At 27.4% G+C, this 18176-nt stretch overlaps 1 protein-coding gene and 1 long non-coding RNA gene across 4 annotated transcripts; one reads left to right on the forward strand and one right to left on the reverse strand.

Moving 5' to 3' along the window:
- Window positions 1–6423: 6423 nt before the first annotated feature.
- LOC126555593 (uncharacterized) lies at window positions 6424–9690 on the reverse strand. Of its 3 annotated transcripts, none has more exons than XR_007606871.1 (3): window positions 8722–9690; window positions 7045–7318; window positions 6424–6823 (listed from the first exon to the last, which is right to left on the reverse strand). It is a non-coding gene; the product is annotated as an uncharacterized LOC126555593 (long non-coding RNA). The 3 variants fall into 3 exon arrangements; XR_007606872.1 differs by lacking the exon at window positions 8722–9690 and adding an exon at window positions 8122–8424; XR_007606873.1 differs by lacking the exon at window positions 8722–9690 and adding an exon at window positions 7534–8089.
- Window positions 9691–14248: 4558 nt separating this feature from the next.
- LOC114129508 (uncharacterized) lies at window positions 14249–16970 on the forward strand. The gene is made up of 3 exons (XM_027994263.2): window positions 14249–14371; window positions 14512–14677; window positions 16569–16970. Exons 1-3 carry the CDS (start codon window positions 14275–14277, stop codon window positions 16810–16812), a joined length of 507 nt encoding a protein of 168 aa, XP_027850064.2. The 5' UTR covers window positions 14249–14274; the 3' UTR covers window positions 16813–16970.
- Window positions 16971–18176: the final 1206 nt, after the last annotated feature.

Here is an 18176-nt window from a genome sequence, read left to right on the forward strand (position 1 = left end):
AGGTATAAGATAAACAAAGTGCGATGTTCCGGCGATCCTCGAAAAAAGTCATTAGATTTCAACCTTACAGTATTACACACAGACACAATCACAGGCAAATAACTGAATAAATAGATTTAAAAATATAATTTTACATAGGTATAGATACTATTACCTTTTACATCATTTGACTATCATTCGTGTGAATTAAGGCCCGGTTTTTCAGTCATATTTAACTGCTAGTTAGAGACATTTAACGGCCAGTTAAATTTAATAGAGAGTTAACTGAAACTTTTTAGTTTATCAGTTAATGGTTAAACATAACTGTATGATAAAGTGTTGGTTAAGTTTTTTTTTTTTTTGTTTTTTTTTTTTTGTTTTAGTTAAGTCATCTATTATTTTTTATATTAGTTAAATTTTTAACTGAAAGATTAAAACAGAATAATATAATATAATATAATATAATATAATAAAACAAAAAACTACCTAATCATTTTATGATTATAATGTACTAACTATTTTGGCTAAAAATATATACATTTTATATGTAGCAAACCTACATATTTGTTAAGTCTTTTAAGAATAAATAACTAAAAATAATACAATGAATCTTCAGCCAAATCTTTTATTTGAAGACAACGATGACGAAATATTGAGTTAATTAATTTTCGTCGAAAACCTTTTATACGGTACGAGATAGAATAATCATATGATGTAATGGGATGATGATGATTTTAGGATAAGGTTTAGACTTTCTAAAGTAGTTGTTGAGAAAGTTTTGGAATTAATAAGGAACGATATAGGTATTTGTAGAAAACCAATGGTAAGTTTGGATTAAAAAAAATATAATAATAATTTATTTAAACAAATAAAATATAAAAATAATTAGTAGGTACATCCTATTTTGTACGAAAATAGTAAGGTTATATTTATGAAATTAAAATATAAGTTTGTAAGTATTATATCAGCATTTGTTAATTGTGAAATTCTATAGTTATTTACCTTACTATTTTTAAATGGCAATATACTACAAGTAAGAATCAGTCAGTAGTCAGTACTATTTTGATTAATTCCAATTTCTTCAACTAATAATATTTTTTAATTTCTCTTTATTTCTTAAGGAATTGTGCAATATCATCTAAAGACAAACTATTATTAACATTTAACACTACGATTCTATGCAACAAGAGGTTTTCTTCTTACTGCTGATGGCTTTCTCGGTGAACCATCTGCTTGTATAATTGTTCAGACTGTTAGTACAGCTACTGCATGACTATGTCATAAATTTATTTGTATGCCAATTACAGATGAACAAGTGTATACATTACAGAGATGTTTTTATAAAACTGCTAGATTCCTAAGAGCTATAGATGCAATAGATTGCACACATACTAGAATTCAAAGTCCAAGTTATGTTTTTTTATTATTATTAAACTTCATATAAAAATAATTTTTATTGTAATGCTATACATGGGTGGAAGTTTGGTGTCTTAATCACCAATAAAATATCTGTATCAATACTTCCTAGGGCTTTATTTTTCAAATATTAAATAATATAAAGGTTAACAATTATAGGTATATAATTTTTACATACTAGATAGTAATAATACATATTTTACCTCCTTATTATGCAAATAATTTACTTAATTAATATAAAAATAAACATTATAAGAAATTATTGCCTATGATGTTGCATAAACTAATTTACTTTTTTTTACTAGCAGATACATGTTTTTATATGTCAAATAAAATAATTATAATAATATTGTAGAAGCTCATAATGCCGAATATTTTCGAAACCAAAAAGGATAGTTTTCATTAGGCTATATGACAGAAGAGCTAAGGTCACAAAAATGACCTATCATTTGTGCAAAAATATGTAGGACATAAGCGCCAATATAATATTGTGTACCTACCTAACATGTGAAATAAGTGCCAAAGGTGCAAAAATTACAAATAATATGCTCCAACATTTTATATAAATCGATATTTAAAAATTGCTCTTTTAAATAATTATATTATTTTAAAAAAATTGTCAATAATGAATTATGATAAACATGTAAACAAATATAAATTTAATAAATCGGTTGCAATTTTATAAAAAAAAATGTCATATCAAAACCATTCACTAAGTGGGATCATTATTATAAAGCGTAAAAGTATCTAATAAAGTGAATTGTTGGATAACTGGAATTTATAAAACAATAATGAAAAATGTATTAAATTTAAAAACAACAGTTTATTATTGTTATTTGTAAAAGTTAAGTTTCATAATTATCTTCATGATATTATAATAAACCTTTTTTCATTATTTTTGTTGCTTGATATAATTTTTGTATATTGCAATTTTTTGATAAAATTCAATCGGCTAATCGAGATCTTCAGTTTTTTTCATAGCCTTTTCGTAGATTAACTAATTGAAAAAATTATTTCTAACTATTGTTAGGTATATATGAATCTGTTTCCATACAAATGATTTAAGAAATAATTAAAAGTCGATAATATTAAGAAAAAAAATATTTGAGGCTTTATATAATTGTGTATGTAGGTACAACTAATAAAGTAAATTTAGTCAGCGTACATTTATTTTTAAGCCCATACGACCAAATAGAACATGCCCATATTAAATAATCCATATTATTTCACTTACAATTTTACTGTATACCTACTATTATTTTTTCCCTTGCAGTGAATAAAATACTTTGTGTTCGGATGCTTCGAAACCTGTCTTATAACCCTGGTCGAGATACAAAATATAGCTGCAGTACACCTGCCCTGCACACCCATTACATTATATTATTTGCTTTTACCGTCGATCGCAACAGGTAGCCCAACACGGTTGGCCTGCAGCTGAACCATTATCCACCGTCATAATGTGTCTAACACATACATACATTCCGTCGTTCGTCAGATATTGCATAGGCCAGCATAATGCTGTGTAGTTTTTTGTAACAGCTAGTGGGTCCCAAACTAGTGAAAAAATGTCTGATCCGTATCACGTCTTTGGTTTTCATTCTTTATATTACCCATGAGTTACGGTCAAAACAATATTTATCATTTTAAGATGTGTTATTCACAGCGATAATAATATCGTTGCCCGTTAAATAATTAAGACAGTCGAAAATCAGTATCATACAGGTTTATAAGTAATTACGTCATGCTATATTGCTTTGATGATACTTACAAATCCGAATTTATAAAAAAAAAAAAAAGATGACCCTATATTGAGTAGATAATAAATTAAGTTTTCGAAAATTATACACAACGTTAAAAATGTAGATGTTATAGAGGGGTGGCAAAACTTTTGAACACTGCTTGTCAAAAATTACCTTTCCTTCCCGAGCATGCCATGATAAGTATTATATATATATCCAATATTGACCTATAAAAGTCGTATGTTCAAAATATTTTTACCTATTAGGTATATATATTATACTATATAAAGTAAAAATATTTGTATTTTTCGCGTACCATGGATTTGCCATCCCTGTCCTATATCTTTATATTATTGTTGGTTTTATGTGATAATATATTAAATCGGAATCTTTCCGTTTAATAATTTCAAGATCAGATATTTTTTCAGAAAGAATATAATAGAAATATTGTTTCTTTTACAGCACAGATGAACATCTGCCTCTAGCGGAAGCAGCAGCAGCTGTATATTCCAGGCGAGTCACCCTTAAATAATGACATTCCTTTGCCCGGCAGTATATCAGCGTCGGTTTTCACTATTCATTGTATTCAGCTCATTGTCCAACGACGGTATAGTCCCGCAGCTCTAAACGTGGCTTATGAACAATTTTATTTACATTGGATTGTGCGTGAACAGCCGAACACCATCAACAATACCTTTGTTAGTATTATCGTAAGATACGTTGTAATAATAATATACTACATGTAACACATGAATCAACACTAATTTTTAATAAAATAATACTCTTTTAACGTATGTGCTCGATCCTGATTTTTTTTCAATTTTTAAAAAAAGTTTGGTTTTCTTATTCGATTTTCTTTAAGCCCTATAAATTGTATTTTTATACATTCGACAATCGCTTCTTTAAATAAATTAATGGAAATAGTTGTTCATAGTACCTATATATGATAAATATTATAAAATGTTTAAATATATTTTTAATATGAAAATCAAATCCATAACACTATTGAGTGCCACAGTTTCTCAACCCTCATTTATTTATTTTTTTGACAAACCCCCCACCACTATAACCTACCCTACCTAATAAAATCAAGTACATATTATATTAAATATAGTAACATTAAGAGGACGCCACACCCGCATATGCTGTCTTCGTCTTACATACATACGATACCGCAAATTTTCATTCAGCGGAATCAATTTGCTGTTAATAATAGAGTAAGTTTACCTATTATTAAACTTAAAGATAATAATATTATTTAGGACATCTCATAGGCTTTTATTAATATTTTAATTTTTAAATGAGTTATAGTTGAGTAAAGTATTTAATCTTTAAAATACTTGTAACTCACTTCAAAATTAAAATATCCACAAATGTCTATAAGATTTTCTAGATAATATCCTTACCTTTAAGTTTGAAAATAGATAAACTTACTCTATTACCAAAGCTAACAAAAAATTGATTCCGCTGAATGAAAATTTGTGATATTGTATTACAAGACGAAGACAGAACATGTGGGTGTGGCGACCTCTTAATAATATTTTATTATTTATTTTTATATAAGCCAATTAAATAATGGTAATTATTTACGTTATCTCTATAATATGAATATTTAAACTATAAATAATTCACATATCGCAGGAACTTCTAAAATATGTCCATGATGTTGGTCTCCCAGGCACTTGAAACCTCATCAGAGAATTTGCTATATATTTGCTAGAATCTTCTATGATGTTATATGATATAATTATACATAGAAGTCTGTGACTGTTCCTACTTAATAGTATGATAAATAGCCAAGTAGGTTTATGTTATTAGTTTATCATTTATCCTTTTTTTTTTTTTTGTTCCAATGCATTTTTAATTTAAATTGTTATAAAAACCATATATGCAGGATGTTATATTCAATAGTCAAGTTTTTGAGTAAACTCCATCATTTTCATTAATATTGTCTAAAAAAGAAACCAAAAAGATGTTTACATATCAAATTCTTATAAATAGCTTGAGATTTTGAAACTTTTACTCTGCACGGCAAATGATAATTTGAGTAATATTTCTATAATTATCATTTTTTGAATTACAATAACATAATATCTAAAGTTGTTATTTTACCTTAGAATAACAAATGTCTGAAACATTTGAAATTCAATCATTTATAAAAATATACATTGAATGAATTCAATTTTCATACCTTAGATATGAATTTTAAACTATAAAATAATTCTGCAATTATTGCAAACGTTTGTTATTTCAACAATATTCGATATAGTTACAGTTAGGTAGTGAAATTCCTCGTGACTCGCTTATTTGATTAAATCTAAGAGTCGACATTCATACACATTTAATCTGATCTGCATTAGACAATAATTTTCTATCAATTATATACAATGCCTATTTGATAATGTAATTATTTACATTTAGAAGATGTACAACAATTATTGTTATTATTTAATCATCAAACAATAGCTAATAAATGTGTTTACAGTTAATTATAACACTATTTTAGGTATAAAGTAATATTATAAATCTATTAAATTAAATTCTGAATCTAATAGTAATGATTTCAAATATAAACGATCAATATTAAGTGTTTTTATAATGAGACTAAACTTAAATATTGTAACATAAAAATACTTATGTAATAACTAATTTAATACATTTTAAGGTATTATAAGGTATTTTGTTTTAAGTTTTTTATATAATAAAATACATATAAATTAACATTACAGATTGTATATAGAAATTAAATTTTTATAATAATTTTAGATAAAATATAAAACAAATTACATTAATTTTAATAATTTGTTCTTACTCCCTAAGAAAATATAAACATAATATTATACAATATATAATTTATGTATATATAAATAAAATGAAAAAACTTTTTTCGTTTTTATGATGTATTATTTATTTCTTCTATAAATTATATATTTTGGACTGAATCATTTGCCTTTGACTAAACATCACTATTAAACTAAATACAAAGTCAAATTGTCCAATTCTAAATTCTTATAGTCTAGATTTATCCGGTACAGATTTTTTACGGATTTCAAATTAATAAATTACAGTTATTTTTCATCTAGATTTCTACTGTCCGGGTATTAAATTCAAGGTTTTTACATGTCCTCACAGACCTCAATTTGACACAGGTAATGTAAAACAATAAACTAATAAGAACATTGTATTTTTATAATAATAATTTTTAATAATTTTCATTATATTGTTATACATTTTTAATTTTTAGTAGCTTTTATTAAAAATTATCAAATTATATAAAATGTACTTATAAGCATTTGTGCTCTTGGCATAATTGTATATGTCAGTTTAGATAGCGAACACATTATTATGGTCACCCCTACCATATAATATATGTATGTACAATGTACATATTATAAAATAAAATAAAACTTATTTCGTACTTAAGATGTGATATTTTATTTTTCTGTCTATTATACAATTAGGACAGAACCAATAACCTTTGAGAATGGCAGTTAAGGTCACAATTAAACTAACTGCAACACTCAAAGACAGATAGTTCAATTCCAAATTTTTATAGTTCAGTTTCGTGCAGCCTTGAATTTTAAGGAATTTATTTATTAAACCAAGCTATTTCCGTCCTGATATTAAACTCCAGGATTTTACTCTTCCCAACTTATACAACATGTAACGCAAAACCATTCAATATTATACTAAAATAATAAAAGAATACAAATATGAAATATGAAATATATAAGATAGAAAACAATGAAAGAATATTTACAATAAAAATTAATCATGTTACTAATGCAACTAATGGTAAGAGTTTTAATTGTATGATATAAAAATTAAATGAGTTATTAACAAAAAAAAAATTTGGCTACTTCTACTATATAAAATGTGTATGTACATATTATTAAATAAAAAAAAATACCTCTTTTGTTGTACATTTTTCTGTGTATTATACAATTAGAATAGAACCAATAATCTTTGAGAATGGCAGTCAAGGTCACAATTAAACTAACTGCAATAATCAAAGGATGATGGTTCAATTCCAAATTTTTATAGTCCAGTTTCGTGCAACCCAGAATTTTAAGGAATTTATTTATTAAAATCCAACTATTTCCGTGTTCCGTCGTGATATTAAACTCCAGGTTTTTACTCTTCCTAACTTAGACACATGCAGTGTAGAACCATTCAACATTATACTAAAAAAATAAAAGCATACAAATATGAATTAAATAAGATAGAAAACAATGGAAAAATATTTACAATAAAAATCAAGCATGTTATTAATCTTTTAATGGATTAAGTATATTAAGAATATGATTAATTTGTGTTCACTACCGTACCAACAGTTAATTTAATAGTTGATCATATTATATATCTTAATAATGTTGTGAAATTAAAAGCAGTCTAGCACCTGATTGTTCATACATTTTTTCTCTCTTATTTTTCCAGATCAAAACTTAAGTGAAAAAGTTAATTCACATTTGACTGTAAATGCAGGGTTACAGTTATAATTGTTACTGTGGTAGTTGCTGGGTATTTCTGTAAGTGGCGTTGTTTGGATGCCCGAGTACACCACAATATTGTTTTGTGCTCTGATGTCTTAAAAGAAATACAATACCTATATATAGGTACCTATTAAAAATGTTAGGCCCAAAAATACAGAATAATAAAAAGGACGACATTAAACATAGTAAGTTGTAATAAGACCCGTACCATTCACATCTGCAGTGTTTTTTAATAGTATAAGAGCAATGTATTATAGGCATATAATAACAACTGTAATAGAATATTATTTATCAGAAAAACATAACATTAAAAATATATTTTGATTTATTTCACTTCTACCTCACGCCATCCATTCACGGTTGCTCATAGGTACGTGGTTTGTTACAATATCATTTAGATAAATCAACAAAAAATGACTAACTATCCTATGCAATAGTAGTATGAAAAATCTAAATCGCTAATAATTACTAATAATTACTAATAATATACTCACTGATTTTAAACACATTCAACGCAACGGCTACTCTACATCACAAACATTTTCCTGGTTGTTTATTTTTACACATCATGCTTTGACAGATTAATAATTTTAACTGGCGAATGGCTATGAGATATCGTATTGAAAATTATAATGAGCGATCAGGTACTGTCTCAAAAATCTTTGAATATAATTGTTTGTTTTGTTTATTTTTTAGAGTCGGTATTTATTTAAAATAATAATATTTATCCGTCATTACCATTATCAGTCATTAGTATACTACACTATATTACATTGTCATCCAAACCATAGATATGATTCAAACATTCCAAACATAGATATATTTTATTAAGGATAAGCATAATTAATATTATATTGTTTATGTCGAACAGTTAAATACACTGCTATGTGTGCAAAAATATATTAATAATATAATTAATATATAATGAGAAAATAATATGACATTAATATATTATCGGAAATACCTAGCACAACCGAGACAACCGAGTAATCGGCATCTCCGTCATTCGTGGAGAATCAATTAAAACTCTTTTTGTTTCCATCTAGGTACACCTAAACAAAATAATATAATAATATAACACGTTAACCACTCACCAGCAAAATCGCAGATCAGCAAATTCGCTGTTTGATTTCGTAAATTCACAATATTATTATCGTTCACATAGTTTTATCGGTAATCAGTGTTCTGCGGTGATTACCGATCGGTGAGCAGTGATTTTAAAAAAAAAAACCCATTGATTCATAAGTAGTCGTAGGTGACGTTTCAACGGGACAGTGAAAACAGAAAAGAAAATGCAAAGAAAAACACGAGCACACTATTTACTCGTCGTACGCGCGCGCTGATATCGAATCGTTCGCTCGCGGTGGAATGGAGACGATAACGCGTCGTATCGCCCGCGGGCAGCAGCTGCTGTCGCTGATACGCACGTCGCCGGCCGCGACGCCCGAAATCGCGGAACACGATAAAATAATCTTTTTCGCTATTTAGTCGCACTGTCCGTGCGCCGCGCCGAAACCAACTCGGCAACCGCCGAACGCGGCAGCTGACTGTGACACGCACGGCGGCGCTGCTGACTTGACAGACCGCGAGCGCCGGCCGCCGTGCTGTTCCGCCGCCGCCGCCGCCTCGTTATGACCGAATCTTATTTATTTTGCTGTTCGCTGTGCTCTCGTTCGTTGTGCTTCGGCCAGCGGTCGGTACGACCACCGTCGTGTCCCAAAGACGATTTCGGGCGAACAGGGTCCCATGCCACTCGCGTACCGGCGGCGCGCGGGAATAACAGCAAACGCGGTTCTCGTCGTCGGCGGCGGCGGTTCTCGTCGGCGGCGGCGGCGACGGCGATGAGCGCCCGCCGACTGGGTCCCTGGTACGTAACACGGCGTTTTGAAGATCGAACCCACTATGTAGAGAATCTCTACGTCGCGATCGAACCCGTCGACAAAACGTATCACTTTTCAGTGTTTAGTTTTTTCGCCGACGGAACGTTCGAAAATCATATTCATCGACAGAGAGCGTACACGGTAATGCGATGTGCGTTAAACACCAACCACTATACGACGTGCGCTAAAAATATGTTAAAATATGCACGAAAAATACAAAGCAGTATGAGTACAATAAGTACAACACGAGTTATGCGCATTGATCGATTTTGATGTTGGTTAATCGACACTATAAAAATATAATATTTTTTCTTATATTATCATAGTAGACAACAGTAGAACGTCGTATAATATTAAAAAACAAAAAAAAAACATCGTAATATGCTCTAAAAAATGGAATATGTAATTCAATTTGTAAAATAAACACTTAACATGGGAATATGTCAAAATATGATGTACTAAAAAGTTTAATTTCTTAAATCGTTGTCATGAAACACGTTTTGCAGTGCTTACTTAGCGTATTATACGATCAACTAGAATAAATATTCAAATGCATACAAATCCACACTTATTTATTCATCGCGAGACACGAATCACGATTTTATATTATAATATTATGAAATTATTATTACTACTATTATCACTATATTTTTTACAATACAATAATATAATATTTTTTCATAATACAAATTAAATGTAATATCTAGGAAATCGCGTATTTTTTTATCGATATTTTAATTTTAAACCGAGTTATAATTATATTAAGTATTAAAACTTTAAAGTGCTCATAACTCATTTTAAAATTAAAATATCAATAAAAGCTTAAAGTGACACCCTAGATAATAATTCTTACCTTTATGTTTGATAATAGGTCAATTAACTCTAGTATTAAAGATAACAGCACATTTAAATGGATTCTGCTGTCTGTTGAACACAAATATGTATAATAAATTATGAAAATAACTGGCTGTACCTATACATTGATTATTGACTAGGTATGTAAAAATGTATTATTGAATAGTTATATAAATTACTTAAAAAGTGCTTTTTTTTATATTTAGTTAAGGCGGAAACAAAGGAATTATTCAAGTTATTATCATTATTTTGTGTATGAGGAGTATTTATAAACGTAATGTAATGTTTCTAAGCGTTGATTTTTTTTCCCAAAATATCAATGTTTTGGGATTATCATATGTAATTGTTTTTAAATTTTAATACTCTAGATGTATCCGTATCATGTTAACGATGGTTTCACTTAGGTACCTACTTAAATGTTTACCTATTTCACTGAGACGATATAGTTTTTAAAATGTTTTAAAGTGTATGGATTGCACTAACGATAGTTTGTATGTCAAAACTGATTAGGTATTCCGAAAAAAGAAGTCCGAAATATGTTGATTATACTGTAAATATATATTTTTAAAGTAAAATAGTTCAAATACGCAAAAATATTTAACATAAAAATTGTGTGTCTCAAATTTTTATTAAAGGTTATTATAAAAAATATTTTCATTTGCAACCTTAACTATAGAAAGAAAACAGTAGGTATGCAACTTCATCAACATCCATAATTTATATATTATTGACAGTTATCATTTTCTATTAAACCCAGTGCAATGTTAATGAATTGCCACATACGAGAAGAGATTTTAAAAAGCTACCTATCACATGCTACCCTTTTATAAATCACAAGATATCGCAATAAAATTTTGGCATAGCATTATTTTCATAACAGCATAATTTCATTTGTATTCGCTTTCCACTCATATGGAAAAATATCAATATAATATTAAAATATAATTTTGGCCTAAATAAAATTATATTTATTTCGGTTTATCTGATATTTTCAACTCTCACATTCTCTCGACGAGAGGATACAAGAGTGTACTAACTGCTAATGTTGCTAAATTCTTAAAAAAATAGATTTATATCTATTAGATTTATTTCTTATAAATTCTTGTTTATGTGCGCTGTTATATCGTACGAACCTACGACCGAAAAAAAATGTATAAGTTACAAACAAGTTAATGTGTATTTTTCTTATCGTAACTTAAATGATAATGACTTCAAATTATTTTGATTGAAAACGCCCAAAGCAATTAGGTCATAATATAAGAGTTTAATTCTGGTTAAAAAAAACTAATAATAATTATACCTAATTATACCTACGTATATAATAAATATTATTGTAGTATTTCGTTAATTAAATATTCGTTGTGTTAGTCGTTAAGAGCATACTTAAAATGTTGTACACGTTTATAAAATTACAAATAAAAACCTTGTCGTATATTGGTAGTATCGATTTTTTCCCGATTATCAACATGTACGTGTCTATAATTCAACGGTTTTCTTATATCCAAGCTCGCAAACTATTTAGTCATAACTCGTAAGGATAGGGTCAAAAATATTCTATTACTATAATCGAGTATAATGTAATACCACATCGTCCACATCATTATTATTTTGCATAAAGTAGATATTATTTTTATTTCGTAATACAGAGAAGATGGGTACCATGTAAATTATTTGTTTAACGATAATACGTCGAAAATGTTTTAAGAGAGTAGGTACCTATGCTGAGTATAGGACATCATTACTTTCAGAAAAGTCATGGTATTTTATTTAAAATATTAATAAAAATGACATCATAAAACGACAATGACATGTATATATAAAAAAAATTATATCTTATTTGATACTAAGAATACCATCATTAAATAAATACTCACTAACATATTATGTTAAAAGTACAAAGTACTACGATAAAATTATTTCAACATACGGATGTATTATTTACATTAAAATAATCTTAAATCATAATAATGTGAACCACCCTTTATGCAAATAAATTATATTTAGGTATATATATCTATATTATTATATTTAAAATGTTAAGCAGACAATCTTATAAAATATTCAAATAGATAAATTATATTGTTGGAATTATCAACACACAGTAAGTAAATAATATAAATAGGTATATTTAAAAAACATAATTCACATCAATGTAAAATTTACACTAAACTATGTGTAATTTAATAACTGTAAAATTGTTTTTAATAAAAATATAACACACTAGTGATGATTTTACATCTAAAAAATAGCATAAAGCGCTTTTCCAAACGGATTATCTCGGGCAGAGTGTTCCTGTGTCTACTTGCACAATATAAAAGTCTTTTATATTCCATAGACTAGCAGTTCTCAAACTTTTTTTTTGTAAATCACTTAGGTGTATTATTAATCAGTCACGTACCACTAATGACTAAAAATAGAATGATCCAAATTGCACAATTAAATACTTTACTTTTTAGTCAAATACATTTTTTTTTTTAATAATTAGGCAGTAAAATACTACAATATGATTGTTTTTAATTATTAGTTTTTAAAATAAAATATGAATAAACAACAAATTTTCAATTAGATCAGAATCGAATATTTATTCTTATTTTCCATTCTACCATCAGGTTAGGTTATGCAGATATGAAGTTGGTAAATAATTACTATTGATAGTGAATATACCTGTATATTTCGTTCGTCATTAAATTCATTTTTTGTCTGATTTGTTCGAATAATCAGATGCATAATTCGATTGTATTTTGTTCAACATATAATTTTTATAAGTTTCAGATATAAATTCTTAATAAACGTGTATTTGAAATGTTGTCCACAGCGGATATACCGACTTCCTTTTTTGTAAATATTTGATAAGTATTCTAATATTTACACAGCGCTTAATTTCGGTTATATCAATATTAAACATTGTCACAGTTAAATTGACACAAATATTATTATCTAAGTAAAATATTTTGTGTATCCTTCTTATCCTTTTCTCTATCTCGTATCTCCTTCTAAATTATAAAATTGTCCAACTTTGACGCTGCCATGATAGCTTATAAAAGTGTACACTGAGTTTCTAACCATCATTAATCAGTGTGCAGCAACCACTGAGATAGATAAGAATATACTGGAGCGCTGACTAAAATGTAAAAACGGGCCTGTTACCCCACTCCTGTATGACAAGAAAATATATGCAATTGGTATGAGTAAATAAATGATTTTCAGATAATTTATATTTTTAGTTTTTGTAAATAAAAATTTTAAATACACATAAAAACAAAAATGTTGGTACCAAAGTTAACACAATACGACCATTTATTCTAGAGTTCTTTAAATTAAAATGTGTAGTTTTTTAACTGAACTTCATTATTTTCTCTTTCTGTTTAATAATTGACGAAAATGTATTTGGTGGAATATTGAATTCATTGGCGATTTCACATTTTTTACGGTCACCCTTTTCAACTAACTGTATTAAACGAACTTTATTCGAAATTGAAAGAACGTTTAATTTACGCTTCTTTTCCATTTCACTACAAACGAATAAACGAACTACGAAAGACTAAAAACGTAACTACCAACACGCTAAATCACAATCGCTATACTGCACAATTCCTGTTTTAACCGTAATAAAAATATTATTTGTGAACTCGAGATATCGAAAAACGATTAATTTTATATCGAGTTATCGAGAGCAAAACATTATTAAGTGTAATAGTAGTTTCAAGGGGAATTCAAAGTAGTTCGAGATAACGAAAAATTCGAGATAGCGACGTTCGACATATTAAGAATCTACTGTATTTGTATGGAACTTCAATTTCATGCCATACGGTGGTGGGGGTAGCGGCAGTTGAGACGGCTCGTTTTTTGTAACATACGAACATAGGCAAATCCGCGCTTCAGTATATTTTTATCTATCTCAGTGGCAGCAACATGATGTCAATTACAACAATTTTAATTTTGTTCACTGCATTCATCGCTATCAGCGGGGAGATAATAGACCTGCGTTCCGGTATAAATCGATCCAGGCGTGAGTAGATCCGTTATTTATATTTTTAAATTTGTAATTAGAAATAGATTGCCAATTTTATATTTTTTTTTCTTTTATTTTCAAAAAATAATTTTTTTTTGTTTAATCCTTAATCGTAATCCACGTCATAATAATTTCAGCTCGTGTTTCCTATCTTGACGAATTGTTTCACCTGAAGTATACCGTCCCCAAATATGATAAACTCTACTCGATGCGGCCATTACATACTAGTTTTGATGAATTTCAAACATCACCAACGGCCGATACTACCAACAAGCGCATCGTCAGCCGACAAGAAATTCTAAGGTAAATACATGTTGTTATGAAACTGATAACCCAGTTTCTACTCCATAATCCATATCGTAGTTAAAAATTGTGTATTTTGCTTAAAACGTAGGTACATATTAAGTAGATATATACATAATTTTTATACTTTCATTTTACCTACTTAAAAATATAATTACATAAATTAAGAAATTATTAGGAAATCATTTATCAATTTATTGCATTCTTCAATTTTTTTCAATACTGTTAAATTCCCTAAGTTATATCAATTTAATAAAACATTCACTTTTAATTTTTCTCATGTCATTTATGATTGTGATAAAATTTCTATTTATGGTAAAATAAAAGCAAAAAATTACTGCAGTTTTGTATTTTTTGGGAATCTGATTTTCAGACCCTTTATCGGAGACTGCGAATGAATTCAATTTTGACCATAAAGCAGTGGTGTAGTGAAGCGTATCCGCGAGTGTACGGCGTATACTCACTTCTCAGTTTTTCTTAAGCGCGTATACTTATAGAATAACACATGATACACGGGTATACGCGTATGGGATTGCATTAATTATTCTACATACCTAAAAATTTGATATATGATTTTGAATTAATAAATAAAAATAACCAACCCTTATTGATTTTAAGGTTTTCATAATTAAAACAGCTGTTTATATTACTTAATTACTTACTATCTATATGTCATTAACTCATAATATAGATATAATAATACAAAATTAAATATATATTAATTGAAGCACGGATTTATATGTATTAAAAACCAACAAAACATACGCTAAAAAGGCTTAAATATGTATTAATATATATACATTAAAATGTTAAAATAATCATAAAAATAAATAATATGCATAAAAAAATGATTATCATAATGTGAAATAATGTCAATCGACAATCATGGTCGGAATCGATATTTTATTATTTTATTTCCCCGATTGATCTAAGCCCTATTTAAGGCCATATTTGGAAAAACTGTTTATTCCTACAAGTATACCTATACCTATTAATTTATTTTGATATTAATCAAAACTATAAAACTATAATATTTTTTTCTTATATCATAAAAAACAATAGTATAAATTTAAAAAATGTTTAAAAAACAAAACATTGAAATATGCGCTAAAAGATGAAATACACAAATAAAATTTTAAAATACGCCCTTAAAATAGAAAATTTTCAAAATAATGCAAAAATATGCATTAAAAAGTTCCATTTTTTAAATCGTTATGTCATGCAATAAATTTTTGCTCACTTAGCAGTTAGCATATTATCATACTATCAACCAGAATAAATTTGTAATTACAATAAATACATACAAATACACGCTTTAATATATTAAAGTAGTATATATTTGACGGTTGTGGGGGGTGTGGGGGGCAAAGCCCCTCACGTTTATATACCAAGCACATTTAAGCATATACTCACTAAAAAAATTACGACTACATCACTGCTATAAATTCATACATTTTTCCAACAATTAGTCTTATCATTGTTGAATTTATCACATCCATCTCAATGTTGAAAAACAGGAAAAAGTAAGTTTCAATTGTAAATTATACTTCATTTGTGAACGATGATAGAATTACCAGAACTGCCGAAAACTTTTTTATCAAAATCATTGTATTTATATGTATAAAAAATGTATTTATAATTATATAATTTATTTTTATTTTTATTTGTTTTTAATCTTTAATAGAAAAAAAAGTATATCATAGTTCTTTATGTTTGTAAAGGGTTTTGAGCTTTTTTTTTTTACTATTCAGCTATTCAGAGATATTTGTAAAGTACTACATATTTTATAGTGATTACTTTCAAGTTTCAACCACTGGAAAAAACATTGACCGCGTTGAGTTTCTAATAATTAGGGATTACATTTTTTCTTTCCTTTCTTTTACATGAAAAGGATACGACGACAAGCTCTAGTTAAAACCAGAGGTACAGATGGTGGATCAGCTGGTTCAATTATGCCACTCCGCGGTCTTTCATTTAATATACATCGTGGCGGCATACAACCTATAACCACACTCAAGATAATTGCTTGGATGCATCGACAGCTGGGAATCGAATTGATGAAACGGATCCGGAACGGTGACGTACCTAGAGAATTTGTCCTGGCTAGGCCTGATATTAATATTGAAAGATTTTGATATGAAGGATTACCAAAAAATATTTTTTTTAAATAAAAAAGTAACCTAAACTTTAGTTTAATGATTACTAATAAAATTATTATGAGGTTACTATTCTTACTTTTGTATATACTATCATTATTATACTTATATTACTACTGCAATTATTTACTTATTTAAATATATGTGTGTTATCTGCATTATTTTATACATTTAATACTGTATATTGTATTTTTATTTAACTGTTGTATAGGGCTTAGCCTATTAATAAAAAATAAAATCATAATAACCAATAAATCAATAATTCAGTATTTTAATTTATTTATTTCACTGTAAACTATATTTACATAAATTTTATTTTATTTTTTAACATTTGAATTTTTTGTTTGGGTTAAATCGACGACCGGGAGGGGACCGCTTACGCATTGCTTCTTCCCCTATATTTGAATAAATTATTAAGTACAAAAAGTATATAATATAAATAGGTACTTTTATTAAAATTAATAATATCTAAATTTTCAAATATTTATCTTATCACTATAGGAATAAAGAGATTAACGGTATCTATTAAGTCATATGTTGAATCCAGTACCTAATTATTAAATTATTCATAGTATTTAATATCATCCATCACCCATACAGCACAGAAATGTGATTATCGTGTTAAAATTATGTTTCTCAAAAACATGTAAATATGTTCTTTACATCACATGAATGTATTAAACATGTGTTTAAAGAAATGATCACATTTAAAAAAAAATTTAAATGGATTTCCAATCTTTATGGTCATGTGTTAAGAATATATACTATAATTTTCAATTATATTTTATATTTTTATATTATATTTCAATGAAATGATTGTCATATTAACTGAACCTTGTATTTCATATTTTCAAAATAAAATGAAATTTATAGATAATATTTCAGACATATATATTAGTTGTCACAAGTTGAACATGAGTTATAACATATAAATATATATTTTTTACCTAGGTATTATACAAAATATTATTAATAATAAATATTTAATAACTTTCAAAATGTATTTAATATTAAAATCATATATTACCATAATAAAATAAAGAGAATGTGAACCTAACTTAGGTATAATGATAAAAATGACTGTGTAGTTAATACTTGTTAGTTGTTTCAATGTTACATCTTACTTGAAAAAAAACAAATACATCCGTGTTAAAATAATTTTATCGTACTTCGTACCCATTGATTTTAAATTACAAATTTTCTAACTCTGTGTTTTAAACACATAGTATTTGCAATCAATAGAAGTACTTTGAACTTTTTACATATTATGTTAGTGGGTATTTTTAATATCAAATATGATGATTACTTAACCTTTGAAATACTTCTGTTCACGTATTATATAT

Source organism: Aphis gossypii, unplaced genomic scaffold, assembly GCF_020184175.1.
Source record: "Aphis gossypii isolate Hap1 unplaced genomic scaffold, ASM2018417v2 Contig00925, whole genome shotgun sequence".
Lineage (NCBI taxonomy): Eukaryota > Metazoa > Arthropoda > Insecta > Hemiptera > Aphididae > Aphis > Aphis gossypii.

Coding starts and splice junctions, on each gene's coding strand:
- LOC114129508 (XM_027994263.2), top strand. CDS start 14,275: ATGATGTCAATTACAACAATTTTAATTTTGTTCACTGCATTCATCGCT. Junction 14,372..14,511: donor CGGTATAAATCGATCCAGGC/GTGAGTAGATCC, acceptor TAATAATTTCAG/CTCGTGTTTCCTATCTTGAC. Junction 14,678..16,568: donor AGCCGACAAGAAATTCTAAG/GTAAATACATGT, acceptor TTACATGAAAAG/GATACGACGACAAGCTCTAG.